The sequence below is a fragment of the Gracilinanus agilis genome, chromosome 2 (assembly GCF_016433145.1).
Source record: "Gracilinanus agilis isolate LMUSP501 chromosome 2, AgileGrace, whole genome shotgun sequence".
In the NCBI taxonomy this organism is placed as follows: domain Eukaryota; kingdom Metazoa; phylum Chordata; class Mammalia; order Didelphimorphia; family Didelphidae; genus Gracilinanus; species Gracilinanus agilis.
This window is the reverse complement of record NC_058131.1, coordinates 78,285,436-78,310,949: the sequence shown is the minus strand read 5'-3', so window position 1 is coordinate 78,310,949 and position 25,514 is coordinate 78,285,436. Positions and strand designations below refer to the sequence as shown.

At 39.1% G+C, this 25,514-nt stretch overlaps 1 protein-coding gene across 1 annotated transcript; it reads left to right on the top strand.

The window, feature by feature from the left end:
* Positions 1-23,036: 23,036 nt before the first annotated feature.
* LOC123234671 (ubiquitin-conjugating enzyme E2 N-like) lies at positions 23,037-23,495 on the top strand. Its single transcript, XM_044660613.1, has one exon. The coding sequence runs from the start codon at positions 23,037-23,039 to the stop codon at positions 23,493-23,495; it is 459 nt and encodes a 152-aa protein (XP_044516548.1).
* The last annotated feature ends 2,019 nt before the right edge of the window (positions 23,496-25,514 follow it).

Genomic DNA, 25,514 nt, shown 5'->3' with positions numbered 1-25,514 from the left:
TACAATATCTCTAAATATTATATTTAATATGATTTATTAATAATAACTTGAAGAAAAAGAAAATTAAAAAAGCTAGAGTAAGAAGGTTGCTAACCCAGTTGCAGCTGCACACGTGTAAAAAGAGAGAGGGAGGAGTTACATAACTATATAAAAAATAACATAAAGATACAAGTAAATGAAAAGGGAAAAGCAATTTTGGGACAAGGAAAGAATTCTGGGAGATGGAGTCCAAGGGTTCAAAATTTCTAATTAATACATGGGCAAGTCACTTAAGCCTGTTTGCTTCAGTTCTTTATTTGTCAGATAAGCTAGAAAAAGCTAGTTGGCACAGTGGATAATGGCAGGCTTGGAGTCAAAAAGACTCCTTTTCATGAGTTCAAATCCTGCCTCAGACACTTACTAGCTGTATGATCCAAGCCATTTACCCCTTTTTGCCTCAGTTTCCTCATCTGCAAAATGAGTTGGAGAAAGAAATGGCAAATCACTCTAGTATCTTCACTCGGAAAACCCCAAATTGGAGCAGCTAGGTGGGATAGACAGACAGACCTGGAGTCAGTAGGATCTGGCTTCAAATCTGGCCTCAGACACTTCCTATCTGTGTGATCCTGGGAAAGTCGTTTAACCTCAATTGTCTAGTCCTTACCTTGGAATTGATACTTAGTATTGATTCTGAGACAGAAAGTAAGGGTTAAAAAAAAAAAAGGCAAGAAAAGCAAACTTATATGGGAGATCATGATGTAACTGAAAAAATTACCAAATAACAATAAATTTTTAAAATACATTTTAATTTATTTTATTAATATTTCCCAATTACATTAAAATTTTTAAACATTCAAAAATTATTTTCAATCCTCTTTCTTCTGCCCTTTGGGAAAGTAAATAATATTATAATATCATTCATACATGTGAAGTCATGTAAAATATATTTCTATATTAGTCATGTTGCAAAAGAAAACACACCAAATGAGAAATATAAGAAAGTGAAAAAAGTATGCTTTAATCTGCACTCAGAGTTCATCAGTTCTCTCTCTGGAGTTGGATAGCATTTTGCATTCTGGATCCTTCAGAATTTTCTCTGATCATTGTTTTCCTGATCAGAGTAGCTGTCTTTCACTTTGATCATCTTTACAATATGGATGCTACTATGTACGATGTTCTGGTTCTGATCACTTTACTTTGGGTCAGTTTATATAAGACTTCTCAGTTTTTTTCTGAAACTATTCTACTGTCAATTCTTATAGCATGGTAGTATTCCATTGCAATCATATATCATATGTTTAGCCATTCCTCAATTGATGGGCAGCAGCCTCAATTTCCAACTCTTTGTGTCTCCAAAATCATTGTTAAATAACAAATTTTAAAAATATATTTTCATTTATTTTGTTAAATATTTCCCAATCACATTACATTTTTTAAATAAAATTTTTTGTACAAATAAGTCCTTTCCCTTTTTCTTCTTTTAATGTGTTGAGACACAGACCTAGTAGTGATACGGCTGGGTCAAAGAGTATGTACAGTTTTATAGTCCTTTGAACATAGTTCCAAATTGTTCTCCAGAATGGTTGAACCATTTCACAACTATAGCAATGATGTGTTAGTGTCCTTATTTTTCCAGATCCCCTCCAGCATTTGTCATTTTCCTTTTCTGTCCCGTTAGCCAATTTTATAGTTGTGAACTAGAACCTCAGAATTGCTTTAATTTGTGTTTTTCTAACTGATAGTGATTTTTACATTATTATTGATAGCTTTGATTTCTTCCTTGGAAAATGTTGACCATTTATCAATTGGAAAGTGACTTATTTTTATAAATTTGGCTCAGTTCTCTATATATTTGAGAAATAAGGACTTTATCAGAGAAATTTGCTGTAAAATTCTTTCTCCTTTTCTTGCTTTCCACATTAATTTGTGTAAAACCTTTTAAATTTCATTTAATCTAAATTATCCATTTTACTTCTCATGGTCCTTTCTATTTCTTAATGGATTGTAAACTCCTCCCTTATTCATAGAGTTGACAGGCAAACTTTTCCACGGTCCTCTAATTTATTTATGATAATACACTTTATATCTAAATCATTTACTATAGTTTGACCTTATCTTGATATACAATGTGAGGTTTTGGTCTATAACTACTATCTACCAGTCTGTTTTCTAGTTTTCCTACCAATAAAAGGTGCATTTTTTCCAGCAAAGCTTAGATCTTTGGATTTCTCAAACACTGGGTTACTATGGTCATTTATTATTGTATGCTGTATCCCTCATTTACTCTCCTAATCTACCACTCTATTTCTTAGCCAGTACCAAATTGTTTTCATGATTACTTCATGATATAGTTTGAGATCTGGCATTCTTAGGCTCCCTTTTCACTTTTTCCTCCACTTATTTCCTTGATATCCTTGACCTGTTGTTCTTCAAGATGAATTTTTTGTTCTAGCTGTATAAAACAATTTTTTAATAGTTTGATATGGCACTGAATAAGTAAATTAATTTAGGTAGAATTGTCATTTTTATTATATTGGTTTGGTCCACTCATAAGTAATTAATATTTTCCAGTTGTTTAGATGTGCCTTATTTATGTATCTTTATTATCTCTTACTTATGAGATGCAACCTACTCTGGGTTGGTTATTCTCTCCCTTGTTAATTATTATTATCCCTATTGATGTATATTAATTATTATTATCCCTATTGATATGTATATATAATTGATATAATTATGATTATTATCCTTATTGAAAGACAGAAGAGAAGACTGGGAAAGATTAAATAATAATAGCTCACATTTCTTCACACTATTTTCTTTACAACAGCTCTAGAGTTAAGTAGTACAAGTTTGGGGGATTTTGGAGGGATAATAGAAGAGAGTTCAGGACTGGGATTTGATTAATGTGGGTAATCCTTTGCGAAAACTCCCTCTGCCCAAACCCATGCCACCTCCTTCTCCGCAACCCATGGTTTTTGAAAGTTTCCTTGAGGATGGAGAAGTTAAGAGTCTTGAAGTCATCAGCGAGTCTGTGTTAGAGTAGGCCAGGTGTTCCTGAATTGCAAGATCAGTCCCTTATCCACCATGACATGTCACCTCTCAAATATTGTCTGCATCTGATATTTGAAGAAACTGGGGCCTGACTTCCTTCAGGTCTTAGTTAAGATTCCACCTTCTGTAGGAAGCCTTTCCAAATGTCTTTTGGTTCTAGTGCTTTCCCCAGTTGACTTTTCCTATTTATTTGTATGTTGCCATTTGCATGTGGTCTCCTCAATTAGACTGGGAGCTCCTTGAGGGTAAAAGACTGTTTTTTGCTTTCCTTTGTATGCTTAGCACTTAGCATAATGCCTGAAACATAGGAGGTGCTTAATAAATGTTTATTGATTAATTAACTGAGACCCAGAGAGGAGAGAAAAAGTGCTTATGAATATGGAATTGATTATTGTAAGGGTCATAATTTACTTTGAATAATAATTCACCTTTACATTATATTTTAAGGTTTGTAAACTGTTTTCCTTATAATGACCCTAGAATGTAAGCGTGGAAGAACAAATATTAACTCCATTCTGGGATGAGGAATTTGAGGTTCTAAGAGATGAAGTGATTTGTCCATGGTGAGTCATCAGAACAGGGTATGAACACAGGTCTCCTGACTCTCAGTCCAGTTTTCCATCTATAATCATTACTCTTTAAAAAGTTAATGTTGGGACTACTAGATGGCTCAATGGATAGAGTCAGGCCTGGATATGGGAGGCACTTGGTTCAAATCTAGCCTCAGATACTTTCTGGCTGTGTGACCCTGGGCAAGTCACTTAACCCCAGCTGAATGGGTTTAAAAAAATTAAAAGCTAATATTAGCCTGGTTTCATTAAGAGAGGCATGATGACTGGTCTGAGGCTACTCTGTTTTCCTCATTGAAATACAGGTTTTTGAAAGGCTTCCACCGAGGCAAGAAAGCCATTAAAACTGAGAAAGACTTGGAGAGGTTGACCAAGTAGGAAACCATTTTCTTTTAAGGGCAAGAAGGAGGAAAGGACATGAGAGGAAGAGTTCTAATTAAAATGGCAAGGGTACCAGAAGACACAAAGGAAAGAGAAGGCAGAATAGAACTGATGTGGGACAATATGGGAGACTGGAAGCAGGGGAACAGAGCTTCTGTTTAGGCAACCTCTGACTCTGAATCATTGGATTTCATAGTGATGGAGAAAAGTCACATAGAACATTTATTATTATTAATAATACTATTAATTATTATTATATAACTATTATATTATAATTTATACATTATAACATATATTAGGTAATTATTAATATGATTAATACTAATACTAATAATATCTAATACTAAATATTAATAATTATAAGACAGAAGTTAAGAGTTTAAAAACATATAAGCAATACACAGTATTGATTCTAAGATGGAAGGTAAGGGTTTAAAAATAATAATAAGTATTATTAAGTAATAATAAGTATTAGTTCCAAGACAGAAGAGCTGTAGGGTAGGCAGTTGCTGTTAAAAGACTTGCCCAAGGTCATACAGTTAGAAAGTATCTGAGGACAGATTTGAATCCAGAACGTCCCATCTCTAGGCCTGACTCTCTATCCACTGAACCTCTTAGCTGCCCCTGAGCTTTCTTCATGAGTGAGTGAATGCATACAAACTCACTAATCCCCTACATATAGCCATCTTGATGACTTTGCACTTTACATCCTATCTGGTTGTCTACTCTAATCCTATATCTTTGACATCATTCCCTTTACTCTTTCACCATATATACACTTTTTACTTCTTCCATGTCAGGAGTCAAATCAATTGACTGTCTGAAGGGTATGACCATAGATTACCCTATGACTCTATTTACCATGTCTATGATTTCCAAGATCTCACAGCTCTTCCTTGACCATCACATATTCCATATACGTTGCCTTTCCTTAGTAAAATGTAGGCTCCTTCTAGTAAGTACTTAATAAACCCTTTCTATTCATTAATTCACTCAAAGAACCACTCACTGTGGGTGTACCCCAAGGCTCTATCTTGAACTCCCTTCTCTCTCTCTTTTTATTTTTTTTGATACTCTCCAATTTTGGAACTTATTAGCTTCCACGGGTTCAATTTTCATTTCTATGGAGATGGTTCCTAGCTGTAGCCACCTAGCCTTAGTGTCTCTCCTGAACTCCAGTCTAATATTAGCAACTGTCTATTGGATATTTTGAACACAAAGGCTCCTAGGGCATCTCAAACTCACCATATCCAAAACAGAACTCATCACCTCTCCAGAGACTTCTCTTTGGATGTGCCTTCCTGGGAAGAAGGGCAACTTGCTTGGCTTCTTGAGCAGCCATTCTATCACCTTATTTGGCTACCTACAAATCCATAGCTTTGCCCCCTGGGACAATTCCACCACAAAACTCTACTACAGACAATTATAACATACCTAAATTCCTTCTTCAATTAATATGCTTCTACCCCATCATACCATCCCCATCTCAATGACTCTGAACTCCTGGTGCTGTTATTAAAAATTTGGTCTATATCCCACTACTGACTGCTCCCTCTTTCTCAACCCACTCAATGGCCCATTCTAACGTTATTTACCCCTTCCACTGTGTTCTCTGGAGTGCTTGCTTCATAGATATCAAACTTAACTTTGAACACAAACTTTTTCCTTTGACCCGCCATTGTCTTGACTTATTGAAACCTGGCCCCCTCCTCATGACATAGCTTCCTTGGTTACTCTTTCCAGAGTTGGTTATACTTTCACTCACATCCCCTAACCATCTCCAGTGGGTCATGGTAGGGGACTTGCAATACTCCCTGTTCCCTATTGCCACTTCTACCCTCTCTGGATACTATTATCATTCTGCTCCCTTGAAGTCCATATTTATAACCAATTAACATTCTGGTGGCTATTGTTTACTGATCTTCAGAACACTCTCCTTTTGTCCTCAACAAGCTCAATGCTTATCTCACACTTTCTGTCTTCCCCAGCTTCTGTCCTCTTCCTAGGAGATTTCAACATACGTTTTAATACTCCTTCAACTTCCAAATTCCTCAGTTTACTCATTTTCAGCTATGTGATGCATATATCAACCACTGAGCCTGGAGTCAAGAAGATCTGGGTTTATATCTAGTCTTAGACACCATGTGTGAGTTGCTTAGTCTCTGTTTCTTCAGTTTCTGGATCTGTAAAATAGGTATAACAGTGTCTACATCCCAGGGTTGTTGTTGTCAGGATCAAATGAGATAAAATCGCTCAGCACAGTGACTGGCACAGAGTAAGTATTATATAAATGTTAGTTATCTCACTCCTTATTAAGCATTATGTGGCTTAGTAGTAAGAGCAAAGGGCTTGGAATCTAAAAGACTCATCTTTCTGAGTTCAAATTCTGCTTCAGACACTCTAGATTACTAGCTGTGTGACCCTAGGCAAGTCACATAACCCTGCTCACCTCAGTTCCACATCTGTAAAATGAAGTCACTCCAATATTTTTGCCAAGAAAACCTCAAATGGAGTCAGACATGATTGAAAAACGACTAAATAACATGTACCAAACAGTGTGCTAAAAGGAAGGCAAAACATAATCCCTGTTGTCAAGAACCTCATAGTCTAATAGGGGAAACCACATACTACAATTGTTTACAAGATTACGTGTGTGTGTATGTGTGTGTGTGTGTGTGTGTGTGTGTGTGTGATGGTGATAATCATATCAAGGGAAGGTTTATTGAGTGCTCCGGTCTTCATCTGCAACCCAGCTGGATTTCAAATACTTTTTCATGTCCTCACCAAGCCTTGGCTATCACCTCCCTCAGCCTTCTCTCCCTTTAGATTAGAAGTTGAGGGTAGAGTACTAAAGTCTTCCCAAGGTCTTTTATAGGACAGAAATTGGATTTTCAGCTCACTCCACTCTTCATCTGCTGCTCTACTTGGTTCAATTCTTTGGAATGAGATGCCTTTGTACCAAGTGCCCCTGGTGCCTCTCCCCACCCACTTTTCCAGCTTTCTTTTGTGTATTGTTGTCTCCAACAGAACTGTAAACTCCTTGAGGACAGGGTCTATCTTTCTTTTTCTTATTTGTTTCTCCAGAATTTAGCACAGTGCTTGGCACATAGTAGGTATTTAATAAATGTTTCATGAATTGAATAGATGGATAAGGAAAGGCTTTGTGTAGAAGCTGGAATTTTAGCTGGAGAGCTGGAGATGAAGATAAGGGCGAGGGAAGAATTCTAGGCACATGGAGGATGGGGAGAGGAGACAAGGTCAGATCTATGTTTTTTGGAGATCAATCTGACAGCTGATTAGAAAATAGATTAGAGTGGGGCAAGGATTATACTTGGGCCAGAAAAACCAACTAGCAGGCTAGTGCAATAACTCAGTTGTGAGGTAATATGGAGGCAAGGTGATAGAGAAAATGTCAAAGGAAATAAGGGGGCACATATAGGAGGAAATATTGTGGAGGTAGAACTGACATAATTGGGCAAAGATCGACTATGGAGGGCAAAAGAGTCAGAGAGTCAGAGAAAGAGACAGAGGAGTTGAAGATGATGTCAAAGTTGCAAACTTTGTTGACTGGGAGTTTCATGTTCAAGAACTCTAAAATTTCTTTATTTGATGATACTTGTCAACCTTAAAAAAATCAGAACTGCCAGAGTAGTTATAACAGGTCTTTAATTGGGACAAGGAGAATATAATAATATATATGTATATACATAATTATATATAAAATATAATTAAAAATAGCACATGGAACCACCACATGGAACCATGAGAAGTATATTCCGAGGGAGGAACACAGAACCAAAGATCTGAGACTTCCCACTGCACCACAGAAAGTGGGGTGCTTATATAGTTTTTTTTATTTTTTTAAACCCTTAACTTCTGTGTATTGTATCATAGGTGGAAGAGTGGTAAGGGTGGGCAATGGAGGTCAAGTGACTTGCCCAGGGTCACACAGCTGGGAAATGTCTGAGGCTGGTTTTGAACCTAGGACCTCCTGTCTCTAAGCCTGACTCTCAATCCACTGAGCTACCGAGCTGCCCCCTTTATATAGTGTTTTAAGGGAATAGGGAATATCATCCTGGTTACATGATTTTACTAAAACAGGATTGTGATCAAGATGTATTTAATGGTTTTGATTGCAGTTTCTTAAGAGTTTATTGTCTTCTTTAAGCTCAGTCCTTGGGAAAAAGGCAAATCCATAACTTTCTGGAACATCCTAAGAATTAAGTCAATCTGGAGATTTTGTTGTCCTACTCCATTGTCATTCCACCTCATTTTTCCTCCCCACCACTGACCTTAATCCTTCCAACCTTCAGTTCTTTCCCATATTCTCCCTCCTATAATGGCTACACTACCTTTCCTTCTCTATCTTGACCCCTTAGTGAACTAGTTCAATATTATCCTCTTTTCAACTCCTTTGACTTGTTTTACAGACATTGCTGTGCCAAATCTCAGGCTTAGATGGCTTTCACCATCTTTTGTCTTTTCTCCTACTCAAATGCTGGTGAATGAAGTTGGAAAAAAAAATCACAAAACTTTGCTGACTGGGCCCGCTGCAGATTTTGCTACATGACCCCAAACTGGCCCTCACTACAGCAAGGCAATTCTTTTATACTTCTGTAATCAATTCACTGTCCCACTTACCACCATGGCTTTTCTAAATCTTTTCATTCTTCTTTGAGCTTCCTTAGCTTCTCTTTCCCCATCCTCTCAGCTAAGAACTTGGCCCATATTTCAGTGAAAAAATCAAAGTCATTTACCAAAAGCTTTCTCTTCTCTCTTCTCACATCATTCGGATGCCTTTTGCCATTAACACTTTCTTTACCCATTTAGCATAAAGAGGTGGCTCTTCTTATAAGGCAAACTCCTCTATATGCCCAAATGATTCCATTCCATCATACTTTCTCTAGCAGATTGCCTCTTCTATCATTCCTATTCTCTCACTAATATTCAATTACTTCCTGTCTACTAGTTACTTCCCTACTGCCTATAAACACCCAGCTTTCTTTCAATCTCAAAAAATCCTTACTTGATCTATCTTTCCCTGCCATTTATCATCCTAAAACTTTCCTCAGTTTTGTGGCTAAACTTGAGAAGGCCATCTATGGCAGATGTCTCCTTTTATTCACCTCTCATATTCTTCTTAATCTATGGTCTGATTTTCAAGTACATCATTTATCTGAAATTGCTCTTCAGTTTCTCTCCAAAGTTACCAGTGATCTCTTGGCCTTTTCTCAATCCTCTCTGCAGCCTTTGACACTATCGATCATCCTTTGGTCTCTCCTGGTTCTCCCTCACAGTGTCCTTTGTTGGATCTTTATCCAGGTCACAACCAATAACTGTGGGTGTTCCCCAGAGCTTTATCATGGGCCTTCTTTGCCCTCTATAACCATTTCATTTAGTGATCTTATTAGCTTTCATGGATTCAATTATAATTTTTCTTTTTTTAAAAACCCTTATCCTCTTAGAATCAATACATATTATTAGTTGCAAGGTAGTAGAGTGGTAAGGGTTAGACAATTAAGGGTTAGTGTTTAAGTGACTTGCCCACGGTCACATAACTAGGAGGTGTCTGGGCCAAATTTGTACCCAGGACCTCCCTGCCTACTGGTCTAGCTCTCTATCCACTGAACCACCTAGCTGCCCCTCATGATTCTCAGATCTAATTCTTCAACTCTAACCTTTCTCCAGACCTCTAGTCTCAAATTGTCTATTAGACATCTTGACCTAGATGTTCTGTAAAATCTTAAGCTGTTAGAAAATTACCTCATTATCTTTCCCCCTAAATCCTCCCCTCTTCAAAACTTTTCTATTCCTTATTACCAAGGAAAGCACCAATCTTGGTAACCCAGGCTTGCCATCTAGGGGTTATCCTTGACTCCTCAACTCATTTTCACTCAAACAGTTGCCAAGGCCCACCACTTCTACCTTCCTATCTCTAGTATACATACCCTTCTCTCCTCTGATACTACCACCACCCCGATCCAGGCCCTTATAACTGGATCACGGCAATAATTTGCTGGTCTCCCTGCCTTTTCTCATCTGACTCCTGTCTATTCTCTATTAAATAGTTGTTAAATTGATTTCACTGAAACACAATTCTGGCTGTCACACCCCCCCCTATCCACCTCCCCAACCCCCAACTCAATAAGCTCTGGGCAGCTATTGCCTTCAAGATCAGATCTAAAATCTAGTCCCTTTCTACCCTCCCAGCCTTTTTAAACCTTATCACCCTCAATAAAATCAGTAATCTTGTGACACTGACCAGTCTGTTCCTCACACAAAGGCACTCTGTCTTCTTTTTCAGGACATTTTCAATGGATGATGCCTATGGCTGATACTCTCTCCCTTATTTGTGCCTCCTAGCTTTCCTGAAGTTTCAGTGAAAACCTTGCCTTCTTTTCTGATTTTCTTTAATCCTACAATTTACTCTGTCTATATTTTGTTTGTATATGGTCGGTTGCATGTTGTCTCCCTTGTTAGAATGTAAGCTTCTTGTTGAGAACAGGGACCTGCCAGGTCCTGCCCCTCACCCCACATGAGACCCAGTGCCTTGCCCCATATCCCCCATTTTCCCTTTTTATCCCAGACAGGGGAGGGAGGAAGCACTCCCATTGGGTTGCTGGGCAGAAGGGTGGGTGATATGAAAATGTTGTCAGGCACCGTGGAGAAGGGGAAGGGAGAAGCTCTGCTGGAGTCCCTCTGCCTTTCTAATAATGAACTCTAGGGGTGGGTGGGGGGAGGACTGTATGTGCCCATAGAGCTCTGTGTGCCATCTTTGGCACCCATGCCACAGGATTACCATCAGTGCTTATTAAATGATTATTGGTTCCTCCCTCCCTCCCTCCCTCCCTGGTATTGAACAAGTAGTTTATTCTTACCCAGAAATAAATGCTAACCATGAAAAAATCAGTACACATTAACAGAATTAATAAGTTTAATAGGATTCAGTTACTTTACTTATAACTACAGTTACAATAATTGGGAGGCTAATATTTAAATATCAGGACATAAAGTAATTTCTCAAGAATACAAATCAACATTATCTTGGCCTTGCACTGTTCATCTGCTCTTGGCATTCTTTTGCTGGTAGCATGAGCTAGTCTTCTTGTTGGTGGCCATGATGTCTGATGCAGAAGCTTCGTCTGATATGAACTACTGCTACTTTGTGGAAAATACAGTTGCCACTCTTGAAGGTCTTCAGGAACCTTCACCCTTAAAATTCACAAGGCATAAAATTCACAATGCTATTACTAGATACATGCACTACAGAATAATTGTTACCCTAAGACTAGATAAGAACAAACACAATAGATAGGGGCAGCCACATTTTGAAGGCTGCATGGGGGCCAGGCAGGAGATAGGGAAATTGTCCCTTCTCCCACCCAACACTGGGGACCCAACTAGAACCAGTATACTACATGATTCATAGCTGGGGAGGAAGAAAGCCCTTTTATAACTATCTGATTCTCCTGAGCTCTTCTGGCTCAGGAGACATTTAGGAATCTTAAAAAAAAAATTAACAAGAATTTATTAAGTACTCACTATGTGCCAGGCACTCTGTTAAGTGCTAGGAATATAAAGGAAATTTTAAAAGTCATTGCGGGAGACACATATTAAGTCGAAGGTAGCCATCTATAGTACATATGGCCAGAAGCAGCTCCCCAAAACTCCCATTTAGTCAAATGGGAGGCAAGTAAAGAATATCTCCCCATACTCTGTACAACCCACTTTATATATAATTACGAAGTACAGAATCATACATTCTTACAATTGGAAGAGACCTTAAGGACATACAGTCCAAACCATATCCTGAACAAGTATTCCACCTAGACCATATCCAACAAATAGTAATTTAGCCTTTGCTGACAGTCCTGAAAGGAGGGGAAACCTATTAACTTCTCAGACAATCTATACCAGTTTGGAACAGCTCTAATCATTAGGAAATTTGTACCACCACATAAGTTTGCAACTACACCTTGCATCTTTCTGCCTCTGACCTAACCCAAATGTCTGGGTTGAATTCTCTTCCCTTCAGCAAGGAAATTTCATCTGAGGATATTTAAAAAGATATCTCCCACAATGAAGTACCATTAGCAGCAAGTCCTGAGGAGCTCTGGTAACTGCTCCCAACCCAGGAGTTTCTCTGTATATAAATATGGAATAAATACACAAGTCTCACAGAAATAGGATTGGGGAAAGGGGTAGGAAGGAAAGATGGGTATTGGGATTTCCAAGGGAGGGCATTTATCATGGGAGGATAGAGAAGACAGGGATAAACATAGACATCACCCCAAACCTGTGACCTCCTACCTCTTTCAGTGGAGAAAACCCAGTGGATTTGCAGCCAGAATATTTAGATTCAAATTCTATCTGTGTCAGTTATTTAATATCTGCAAGGTTTTGGGCAAGCCGCTTTTCTGTTCTGGGCCTCAGTTACCTTCCCTGTTAGATTTGGACTCAATGGCCTCTAAGGTCCCTTCCACCTTCAATTTACAGAACCTCGCCTACAAGTTCTCTCTCCATGTTCAAGAGAGTTAGAAAACAATAAAAAAGAAAATTCCCATTGCCTCGGAGGGCAGGGAATTTTTGTCTTTGTGTATGTACCCAGCGCCTAGCACATAGTATGCACTTAATAAATACTTGCCAAATTATATTAAATTGGGATGGGGTGGGGGGGGAAGATAGGCATAATAACACAGATATGGAACCCTCAGGACTGAGGAAGGATGAAATGATTGAAGAGTCCCCTGGCAGTCTTTCAAGTCAAAACCTAACTACAACCAATCTATAAGCTCACTCCATCAGGGGCACAGAGGATGTTCTTTGTGGTCGATGAAGAAGTCCATGGTCTTGAGGATGAGGTTTCTGTGCAGTCCATAGATAAAGAGAGAAGAGACCACGCCCCTTCTAGATGACAATGAAGAAAACTACACAGTCACTGACACAACAAAAATTTCCACCAGACAGGCTGAAAGTTCATATCTAGAAATCATGGAAAGGACCAATGTGGGGCATCAGGGGGGTTCCCCCATGGCAGAGGGCTGGCAGAGGAAGGGGTGGCTGCTGGAAGCCATGACATGAAGAGTTAATGAAGAATGGCAGAGGAGCTGCTGGTCAGCATCTCGAGTCCATCAGGTTGAAGCAGATCTTTGTGACCTTAGATATAAGTGATTGACCAGACTGATCGTGCACATGAGGGAAGGGACAAAGAAGGATCCTGGAGCCATTCCAGCTGGATCCTGGTAGATGGAGTATGCTGGAGCCGCGGAGGTGAGAGGCGTTGGTTTCGTGCCTGCCTGCCATAGCTCACAGAGCGGAACCAGGTCCAGAACAGGACGTAGGGGTCCATGTCATGGTAACTCACGGGTGGCAGTGGTAGTAGCAGCTGGGCTGGCAGGGTCTTCTATTCCTGCATCTCCCCCGAGCCCCCAGATACTACTAGAAACAGATCCCGGGCCCACTTTGGAAGGCTTCACAGTCACGAGCACCTGCCCCAGGATCTCCTTGTGGCCAGGGGGCACTTCTTTGGGGCCCATCGAGCCCGAGTTGGGAGGGTGGTGCCAGGCAGGCACCCCCACAGCAGCAGCTGCAATGCAGGGAGGCAGGGCGGACTTTCAGGCGGCTCCCACCTTCTCGGTCAAATTCAAGGTCAAGATGGCGGCTGCACAGAAAGGGAGGGGGAGGTGGAGAGGAGAAAGTGAAGGCAATGGCGATGGCGATGGCTATGGCGATGGCTATGGAGATGGCGGCGGAGGACGACGTGGCACTGCCGCCGGGCTAATAGCCCGGGGCAGTGAGATACTCAAGGCTCAGCTTTTCCTGCAGCAACAGCAGCGCGGTCCGGCCAAAGCTGCAGGCGGTCGAGAGGCGGCCTCGACAGGCATCTCCCCGCAGCGGGGGGCCCGGGCCCGGAAAGCTGGACCATGGCGGGGGCAGCGGCAGCGGCGGCGGCGGCATCAGCTTCGGCTCTGCTGGTGCCCGACCTGGAGGCGTCTGGCCGGGATCACCTACCCACCGCGCTGCGGAGCGGAGAGACAGAGAGACCCTCGCGGCAGTAGGGGGAGGAGGAGAATTGCAGTCAACCGAGCGGCAGCTGCAGGAGCTGTACACCCGCCCAAGGACTGCGGCAGGACTGCGGCAGCTGGGAGGCGACCCGGGAGGAGGACGAGGATGGGGGGAGGAGGGAGTGTGGCGCCTCCCCGCAACCTCTTAAAGAGGCCCTTCTCAGTTAGTCACAGTAATCGCCTTTTTCTGAGCGAAACAGATGCGACCCTCCGCAGCCACCGTCTTAGAAATGAACCTGCACGGTTGCCTTGGGGATGGTTGCCACAGAGACGGTCGCCACGGTGATAGTTGCCATGGCGACGCTCCTGGCTCTCTTTCTCTCTCACCGGTTATTTTCTCCCCTGCAACCATCTTTCTTCCAGGCTTAACCATTTATATCCAGGCCACTACCTCCCAGGCAACTTGGATCTGAAACCTTCGTGTGATCCCCACTCCTCACTCGCCTTTACCCCACATATCAATCAGTTGCTAAATCCTTCCTTTTCTATCTCCACAATATCTCTATCACATGCTTTTTCTGCTCAGTCGACAAGCATTTCTAAAGGGCTAAACGCTGGACACACAAAGAACTGTCCCTGCTCTTAAGGAGCTCATAATCTAATGGGAGAATCTGTTGTTCAGTCATGTACGACTTTAGGCGGTCCCTTGGACAAAAGCTTTTCTTTTGCAAAGATCTCTTATGCTTTACTATTTTCTTCTCCACCATGTCTCCATTTTACAAATGAGGAACTGAGGCAAATAGTGGGTAAGTGGTCTGCCCAGGGTCACAGGGCTAGTAAACCTGAAACCAAAATTGAATGCCAAGGCCAATTCTCTATTTTAATCCTTAGCTGCCCAGTGGGAGGGACAACATGCCAACAATACATATGTGTATATAATAATAATAATGAAATACAATATAATTATTTTATAATAGCTAATACTTTTTTAAAATAATAGGTAACCTTTAAAGAACACCCAATATGTACAAAGCACACTAAGGCAAACAGAGGTTAAGCGATTTGCCCAGTCCACAGCTGGTAAGTGTCTGAGGCTGGATTTTTATGCAGGTGCTCTGTTCACTTCACCAATTAGCTGTCTTATGTACTGTGTATAATGGAAGACAAGCTCAGAAAGAAGGCACTTGAAGTGGGGGGAGGGGAATCAGGAAAAACCTTCTGCAATAGGTGGGATTTGGGATGAATCTTGAAGGAAACCAGGAGGCAAATATAAGGAATTCAGTGCCTCCCCCCATTCCCTATCACCTTGTGTGTGGGCTATTGTAGTAGTTTTTCTAACTGGTACTGCAAATCTTTCTCCTTTCCAATCTAACCTTCATGCAGCTGCCACTAAAATATTTTTTCTTAAAGTACAGATTTTTCCATCTCATCAGTCAATAAATTCCAGTGGCTTTCCATTATGTCTAAGATAACAAATAAAATGCTCTTTTTGGCATTTAAAATTTTCATACACTGGCTCCATTCTACCTTTACATCCTTACAAAATTTTCCCCTCCATGTACTCTGCAGCACAGTCAAAAAGACCTATTTGCTATTCTTCACATGCAGTACTACAGCTTCCAACTCTGTGTCTTTGAACTGACCATTCTGCATGCCTAAAATTCATTCCCTTCTTATCTCTACCTCATAAAGTCCATTTGATCCTTTAAAAATGAGCTCTTCAGGTGCTCAAGTTCCTCATCTATAAAACAAGGGGCTTTGATGAATGATCTTGAAATTCTCTTTCAGCTCTGACATTCTATAAATTTCCTACCTATTTCTTCCTTTACAATTAATTAGTCAATAGGTATTCATTAAGTTCTACTATATTCTGGGCACTAGGCCTAGGCTCCCAGAGATGTAAGTTCAAAGAATGAAACAATCTCTCTCTTAAGGTGTTCACATTCTTTTAAAAAATGATAGTTTTATTGATGGCTTTTTTAATTACCAAAATTTCTCCCAGAAATTGCTTTCCTTTACCTTATAACACTATTTTTACAGAAAAAGAAGAATTTACCAATACATCAAAAAAGAGTGAAAATATGTGCAATATACCTCACTTGTGGATTTCTCATCTTTGCAAAGGCATGAAGTGAGTGTCTTTTGATATCTCTTCTTTGGAGCCATGCTTATCCTTTGAAATTTTGTGACATTTACTTTTTACTGCTTTGTAGTTCTTTCTATTTATGTTGTAATCATCGTATTGTTTGCTTCACTGTATCAGATTAAATCTTTGCATGCTTCCCTACTTTTTAAATATTCATCATTTCTTATAGCATGATAATATTCTATTACATTTGTATGACAAAATTTGTTTAGCTATTCCTCCTTAGTTTAGCATCTACTTTGTTTGCAATTCTTTGCTATTCCAAAAAGTGTTGCTGTAAATATTTCAGTCAGCAAACAAACATTTATTAAGTTCTTATTATGTGCTAAGTGCTGGGAATATAAAGAAAGGGAAAAACACATTCTCTGTCTTCAAGGAACTCACATTTTAATGAGAGAGACAAATAAAAAATAACTATGTACATATAAAATATATACCATCAATGGAAGTAATCTCAGAGGAAAGGCCTTGCTGAGGGAAAGGGAGAGACCAGAAAAAGATCTCTTGAAAAAAATGGAATTATTGCTGTGTCTCAGTGGAAGCCCCAAATGCCAGAAGATGGAGGTGAGGAGGGAGAGCATTCCTAAAATGGCAGATAGTCACTGGGAGAAGAAGAGTACTATGTAAAAAAAGTAAGAATTCCAGTGTCACTTAATGGTAGAGTTTGTAGAGGAGAGTTTAAGTTAGGAAGGGGCCATGTTGTAAAGGCCTTTAAAAGCCAAACAGAACATATTATACCAGATTCTAGAGATAATAGGGAGTCATAGGAGTTTACTGAATGAGAGGGGCAAGGAGAGAAACATGGTCATGTCCCTGCTGTAGGAAAGTCATTTTGGCAGTTGTGTGGCAGATAGATTGGAATAGAGAGGTATGTGAGGCAAGAAGACTCATTAATAGGCTATTGGAATAGTTTTGTTCTGAAATAATAAGGGTCTGCTCTGGGGTGACAGTTCATTGGTCACAAAGGTGATTTTTTTCAAAGGAAGTAGATACTAGTAAACCAACATACACAATGCCTGTGATGGTTGATGAACATAGTGTTCTTGATTTTGATGTGATAGATATTACCATGGGTTCCTGGGACTCATGGCTTGGACTGTTCCTCCTTTCAACCAGAGAATTGGCTCTCCCATTATGTCACTCAACATGTATATGGGGTCCTTCTTATTGATGACTCCTTGGAGGTAAAATGTCTAGATCAAAGGATATGGACATTTTAGTGACTTTGTTTAATCCCAAATTGCTTGAATAATTTCACAGCACAGATCTTACATATTTATGGGGGCAGATAAGAATATAGATAAATGAATTCAGTATATATAGTAAACGAATAATTATTAATATATACAAAGTAATTTAATACACAATAGTTTGGGAGGTAGGGCACTAGCAGTTGGAGAATCAGGTAAGGCTTCATGGAGATGTTGCCTGAAGCCAAAGAATGGATTGTTTTTAGCACAACTAATGAAAATAAATGCCCAATAGGGGGAGTGTTTTACCAAAGTTGAGACACTGCAAGCAAAACCAGTAGTTGGGATTAGCCCACTGTCTGGCTTTGTGGTTTGTTTTGGTTTTTGGTTTTTGGAGGATCTTCAAAAGTTGCCTTCATTCTTCCTTATAAACAACAGGCTAATGATGGAGTTGAGGAGAACCAGACCAGATGAGGACTATTCTGCGTGTTCTGGAGCTTTGTATACTGAATTCACAAGCCCTTCCCATATGAATATCAGCACATGTTGGGGGCTGCCAACAACCCTGACCTGACCAATGTGTCTGATAGCAGCCACTGGAGCATTGAAAACTTGAGGGGAATGAATGCCACTTGAAAGTGTTTGCTCTTAGGCAGTCCAACCAACTACTGATTTGTTTAGTCAAGGAGTTTATTAAGGAAAATCCAGTGGCTTTCCAGGAGCTCCTAGGGTAGCTGGTTGGGGCAGCTTCTTGGCATAGACAAATGGAATGGAAAAATAAACATTCTCTCTCTGGTACTGATATGATTATGAAGATTTATAACAATAATAATATAGCTCACATTTCCAAAGCACCTTCTGGTTTATGAAGCACTTCAGTTCAATTTAACATGTAATTGTAAAATGTTTATTATGTGCTAAGCATGTTCTTCACAACAACTCTATTTGATAGATAGGATAAGTATTTCTAGAAGGTGAGGATGGAGTTCAGCCCTGTGATTTAATAATAATAACTAAATATGGAAATATGTTTTGCATGACTTCACATGTATAATCGATATCTTTGAAGGAAGAGTCAGAGGGAGAGAGAGAATTTGGAACTCAAAATTTTTTAAAATGAAGGTTAAAAGATAATAGATAGCATTTATAGAGTACTTTAAGATTTACAAAACACTCTACAAATGTAATCTTATTTGATTTTCACAACAACCCTCAGAGGTAGGTACTATTATGTTATAGATGAAGAAACCAAGGCAGACAGAGGTTAAGTGACTTATTCAGGGTCACACAGGTAGTAAGTATCTGAGGCTACATGTGAATTTAGATCTTCTTGAGGCCAAGTTCAGCACTCTATCCACTATATCACCTAGCTACTTCATGGGTGTGAGGAACAGGGATGAACGTTGGCAATATGTACTTTACAGTGCTAGAGAATTATCCATGGCATCACAAAGGTTGAGTGATTTGCGAGTTGTACAGCAAATATATGTTAGGGTCAGGAATTAAATCTAGATGTTCTTGAGCTCCAGGATAGTCCTCTAACTGCTACTTCATGCTGTCTCTCAGTTCAAGTATTATTATCCTTACTTTATAGATGGAGAAATTGAGGGCATGTGGCCCATAACATTCCCAAGTACTGCCCCAACCAGATTAAATTATAATTTGCAAACATTTAGTGAATAAGTGAAAATACAATATAGAACATATATAACTTTAATATGTAAATTTCTCTGTCAATACCCCACCAGTATGGATTCTTATGTACAGTTAATAGCATGGTTTCCATTTGAGTTGGTCTAATTCACCCACTCATGTTACAGACGAAGAAACTGAGGCTGAGAGGAGAGAAGTGTCGTCTAAGGATCTTCCAAGTTGAAAAACTTAGCTGAGTTGGCATTGCAGCTCAACCATTTAAGTAGTTCTATTACCTTGGGTAAGTCACTTCCTTTTTAATAGTTTATTCATCTATAATACAGGGATTAAAATATTTGTCCTCTAACTCATAGGACTATAGCAAGGAGAGTATTTTATGAATTTTAAACATTCTTATGCTAGCTTCTCCTGTTATCATCATTCGCAAATGTAAAAGCCTCAGCTGCCAATCTAATCCCTTTCCCAAAGACTTGGGTCATGAAAATATGAAAAGAAGGTGTTTGATTCTGCAGATTTTGTGTAGCATGAGCAGTAGAATTTTAGAAACTTCATAATGTTGTTCTTTGCCCTTGGGATCAGATTCCATTCCTTTAGTTGAGATAGTGCCAGAGAGAATCAGTTATTACTCCCAAGACTGTTCTGGGAGCAATGGGGCTTATGGTAGAAAGCGGGGTCCAATCTAGAGGATGTATCTAATAGAAGTGCTGGACAACAGACATGCAGTTCATTGTTAGGTTTATATTCTAATCCTTTTCCAGTTTGGCAATAAATAATATTTAAAATAAATACATTTATGAATAATTATAAACCCAAAATGTATATAACCAGGAAACATTTTGTTATTGCTATTTCTAATGAATTAATATTTTTGAATGTCATTTTATTTTTAATACAATAAATATTGACAGCTATGACCCATAAACAAAAGCTCTTTGAGGTCTACGAGAATGTAAACAGGTTCTCAATGTAATTGACTTTGCTACTAGTAGCAATGCAATGATACAGGACAATCCTGAGGGATTTATGAGAAAGAATGCTATCTACATCTAGAGAAAGAACTGTGGGAGTAGAAACGCAGAAGAAAAACATGATTTATCACTCATTTATATGCATATATGATTTGGGGTTTTGGTTTTAAAAGATTACTCTATTACAAAGATGAATAATATGGAAATAGGTATCAAGTGATAACATATGTCTCAGTGGAATTGCTTGTCAGCTCCAGGAAAAGGGAGAAAGAGAGGAGGGAGAGAACATGAATCATGTAACCATGGAATAATATTTAAAAATAAAAAAATAAAATTTAAAAAAGAATAAAAAGAAAAAAAGAATGTAGAAGAATTCTGAGACCAAAAAATTTAAGAACTTTTATCCTAGGGCACTGAAAATCAGAAATAGAAGGGGTGTTAGGGCAAATGCCCCCACATATAGTAAGAGAGAGGTAGAGTTAGGAAGATTTGAGTTCTAAATCCAGTCTCAGATACTTCCTACCTATGCTACCATGGGCAAGTTATTTAAACCTGTTTGCCCTAGTTTCTCCAACTGAAAAATGAGGATAAGATAATAAATATCTCCCAGAATAGTGAGAAACAAACAAGACAATAAATATCTATAAAAACATCTTGAAAACTTTTAACGCTCTACATGAACAAATACATGTGAAGTGAGGAGAACCAGAAGAACATTAAGCAATACATTTTTTTAACAAACAATTGTGAATGGCCCAGTTATTCTCAGCTATAGGCAAGTCCCAGAGAATCATGATGATAAATGTCATCTGCCTGTCAAGAATGAACTGAGAATCTGAATGCAGACTTGAACATACTATATTTCACTTTCTTTTGACTTTTTAAAAAATTTGAGATCTCTTCTACAAAAAGACTAATATAGACAAATGTTTTATATGATTACACATATAAAATCTACATCAGACTGCTCACTGTCTCAGGGAATGGGGAGAGGTGGAAAGAATTGAAGGAAGTAGGTTGGGAAGGAGGGAGAGAGTTTGGTTTTAAATCTTAAAAAAATGATTGTTAAAATATTTTTATGTGTAATTGGAGAAAATAAAATGTTATTAAAAAGGAGAAAACTTCAATGCTGCATATCAATACTGCCTATTATTAGATGTTCTTGGCCCTGTCCCATTCACCATACTCATCAATGACTTCAAGTCATACATAATAATTGACATTTATTCACAGTTTTCAAAATTCAGAGCAGCCCCTTTACCTGGAGATATAGGAAGGACATACAGATAGGAACATTTAGAGTGTCTGATGAATATTCATGAGTGCAGTCCCTGAATCCAAATAAATTTTGCCACTTGTGTTTAGACTTATCCAGCGTACTAATGCTTGGAGCATTCAGAATTGAAGTTTGTTCCCAGTCACTTTGCATGTGCAATTTCTTTGCCTACTTAAGTAAAAGATGCCACGGCTCCCTAACATAAAGGAAGCAAAATGCTACAATGGAAGAGAACCAGGTTTGGCATCAGAAATCCTAGGTTTCAATTCTAGTTCTGCCATTTATATTTGATGGACTTTGGGCAAGTCACTTGACCTCTGATGGCGTTCATTTATATAGTTCTTATATTTTTTTTCCCATCTACAAAATGAGGACTAGATGATCTCTTTGGCCCCTTTTAGTTCCAAGTTCATAATTTTCCAACTCAGAACCAGTCAGTTGCCTGGGATTCAGTTAGACTTCATTCAACTTCCCTTCTCCATACTAGGTTTGGAGAAACCTAGGGACCTGAGCGATGGCAGTGAGATGAAGAGAGCTCATAACATGTATCATTTTTGCATAAATGTTTAATGGAAATTTGCATACTATCAATAAACACTATAATGAGATCAACTTAGAGGGAGTCTCTATGTTCCTTTAAGTCTTATACTTTATTTCACTTTTTGTGTATTATCTCATTTGAACTTCACAACAGCCTTGTAGGGCAGGACTGTAGGTATAATTATCTTCATTTTGTAAATAAGGGAACTGAGACTAAAAGGGGTTAAGTGATTTACCCCTGCTTGCAAAGCTAGGAAAGATCAGGGTAAGATTTAAATCTAGGGCTTCCTGACTTTAAATCCAGTATTCTAATCATTACATCACAATATTTGTAAAAAAGATTATCAAAATTACAGATGACATGAAGGGAGCATGTTGAATTATAAAATCTCAAATGTAATAAGCTAGAATGATGAGCTATGTTTAATTAAAATTTAATAGCTATAAATATAAAGTTCTAAACATGGATTGAAACTCAAATCTCAAGTATAGGGCAAGAGAGACATGACTAAATAGGACCTAAAACTTTTAGGGAATTTAAAATGAGTTGTAGAAAGCTGCAGCCCAAAAAGCTAGTATGATCCTAGCCTTCAACAAGAGAGCCATAGCTGGATGGGATGATAGATCCAGTCTACTCCTGATCAGGCCATACATTTGGATTATTTTATATTCGGTTCTGGGTCCTACATTTCAGGAAGGATCTCAACTATAATGCATTAAGCAAACAATGTCTAAGATGGCTAAAAGACTGGAGAGTATGCCAAAGCAGGATAATTTGAAGCAACTTGTCATATTTATCTTAGAAAAGAGAAGATTTGGTTTGCAGGAGAAAGGATGACAGCAGTCTTTGATGGTTTGGAGGACTGTTATGTGAAAGAAGGACTAGGATTATTCTGCTTGGCCCCAGAGACTAATTAGTGGAAGATATAGGGAAGAAGATGGTGGATTGATGAAAGGAGTTGTCCAAAAGAGGAATGAGTGTGTGGTCAGCATAGGTCGTGGATTTGCCATCACTGAAGGTTTTCAGAGGTTGAATAGGAGCCACCCAGTGACAATTCATTGGGGGAATCTTACTTAGATTAGATCACCTTCAAGATCTAACTCCAAGATTCTGTGACTATATGAGCATATAATGTCAAAGCTAGGAGGGAATTTGGAACATAGAACATGGAATGTCAGAGCTGGGAGGGCCATTAGGACATAAAACATGGATTGTCAGAGCTGGAAAGGCCCATAAAATGATAATTGTCACCAGAGGCTGAATTCTGGATAAGATAACATGGCCAGGCTGCCTCACAGGATTGTCAAGGAAATCCAGGGTTTATTGGCAGAATCGGTCCCTGGAATAAAAGCAGAACCAGATGAAGTCAACGCACGTCATTTTCATGTGGCCATTGCAGGTCCACAGGATTCCCCCTTTGAAGGAGGGACTTTTAAGCTTGAACTTTTCCTTCCAGAAGAATACCCAATGACAGCTCCTAAAGTACGTTTCATAACCAAAATTTATCATCCTAATGTGGATAAGTTGGGAAGAATATGCTTAGATATTTTGAAAGATAAATGGTCACCAGCGCTACAGATCCTTACAGTTCTGCTCTCAATCCAGGCTTTGTTAAGTGCCCCCAATCCAGATGATCCATTAGCAAATGATGTAGCTGAGCAGTGGAAGAACAATGAAGCCAAAGCCATAGAAACAGCCAGAGAATGGACAAGGCTCTATGCCTCGAATAATATTTAAATTCAATCTGAACATCCTGAGTATGAATTCTCCTGATTTACCAAGACCATTTCCTTTTTTCCTTTGCAATTAATGGACACAGTCTTAGAAATATTACAGAATAAAAGCCCAGACCATCTTCAGCCTTTTGGAGATTAAATACACTTTAGCAAGTCTATACTTTGTTCTTATTCACTTTTGTAGTATATGAAGGAGAGGCTAGAAGGATCATCTGTGTTATTATGAAACTGCTTGAAAGCAGTAATATACCTCAACTTTTGTTCTTTTCCCCACTATGGTTTCACAGAATCACAGAATCTTGGAATTGAAGGCACCTCAGTGATCATCTATTCTACCCATACACACCCAACAAGTGGTCATTTAGCCTTTGCTCTAAGCCTTCCAGGGAAGGGAATCCATTACCAACCTATTCAACTTTTGGATATATCCAGTTGCTAGGAAGTTTTTACTTACATGAACCTTATTTTTGTTTCTTTTGTAATTTCTACCCATTGTTCCTGGTCCTGCCCTTGAAAATAATATTTCCAAAAATGGCATGATAATATTTTAACATACCAGGGGATCTGTGATCTCACTGATATGAATACTTCTTCCATTGATGCAGATTGCTACTCATCCATGCCTGCCCCATCCTTTATTGTTCTCACTCATGGGTTCTCTTAAGTTTACCACAAGGGGCATGACCCAAAAGGCTTGGTACTTCCCTTCAATTCTCTTGCTTTGGTGAAGACATCAGTAGGGAATATGGTGAGTCCCTTACTCTTGCCCTACTAGACAACTTCCTTCCTTCCTTCCTTCTTCCTTCCTTCCTTCCTTCCTTCCTTCCTTCCTTCCTTCCTTCCTTCCTTCCTTCCTTCCTTCCTTTCTCTCTTTCTTCTCCTCCTCCTCCTCCTTCTTTTTCTTCTTCTCCTTCTCTTTCTCTTCCTTCCCCTCCTTCCCCTCCTCTCTATTTTTCTTAGCATAGAGACATATTTGTTTATTGATGTTTAAGTAAATAATTTTTTAAAAATCACAACTCACAATTTGAATGGAAACAAGGTTTATATTATTGTTCATCGTTCATTTTAAAGAGGACCAATGACATCATGGGGTGATGTCCTGAATTGCCTATGAATTAGATTTAAGTGAGGGAAAGTTGCACAAAGTCTTCGGCCTCACTCTTTCTTCCAGAGTTATCAAAGTCCAGCCACAAGAGAAAACTCCTTGATGGTCTGGGATGCAATGAAGGGACCTTGGAGTCATTGATGCCTGACCAAACTCCACAACACCTGCTTCAGCTTCAGCTACCTTTATGGTCATTGGAACCAATTGTTCTCATCTACCCATTTCACCAAGGGAAGGCTTCACAGGCTTGGGGTAGACAGCCCCCTAACTTGCCAAAGGGTTTGAGGAACATTGATTACCCTCAACTTGGTTTAGCCTGTCTGCCAAGATGACTTGACCAAGATGTGGCTTTTTGGAGCCACAGGTGAGAGTTGGGTGAAAGGTGGACACTAAGGGTGGGTGAGCAACCCTGAAAAAGGTTGATCAAACCCTCAAATCAAAGGTGCTAGTCCTCCAAATCAAGAAAATATAATCAAGTTCCAAAATGTCACATATAGACCATAAGGGCTAATTGGTGGTCAGGAAGGGAAGAATTAATTATGGACACAAATATCTAATATAAGGTGACTGAAATGCCAAATAAGGCTGAAAGCATGTTATTTTTCATTCAGAAAATGTTGCAGGTTCTTTGAATTATGTGCCATTACTTTGTGAATAGACATGTGAGCTGTTGCTATGGTAACCTTGGCTCCCTCTCCCTCCAGTGGCTGCTATGAAGAATAGCTGATTTCTGAAACCTCTTCCATGTCCCTTCATCTAAAATGGGCTGGCAGAAATGGAGTCAGTATGTCCCAAACCCACCTTCAAATGAATTTTTATAAAGATATCAATCTTCACCATAAGTTTTGGAGTACATTCATGCTTTCTTGAGATTTCCCCAAATTCCTGATGTATATGTTTCCAAATTCTCATTTT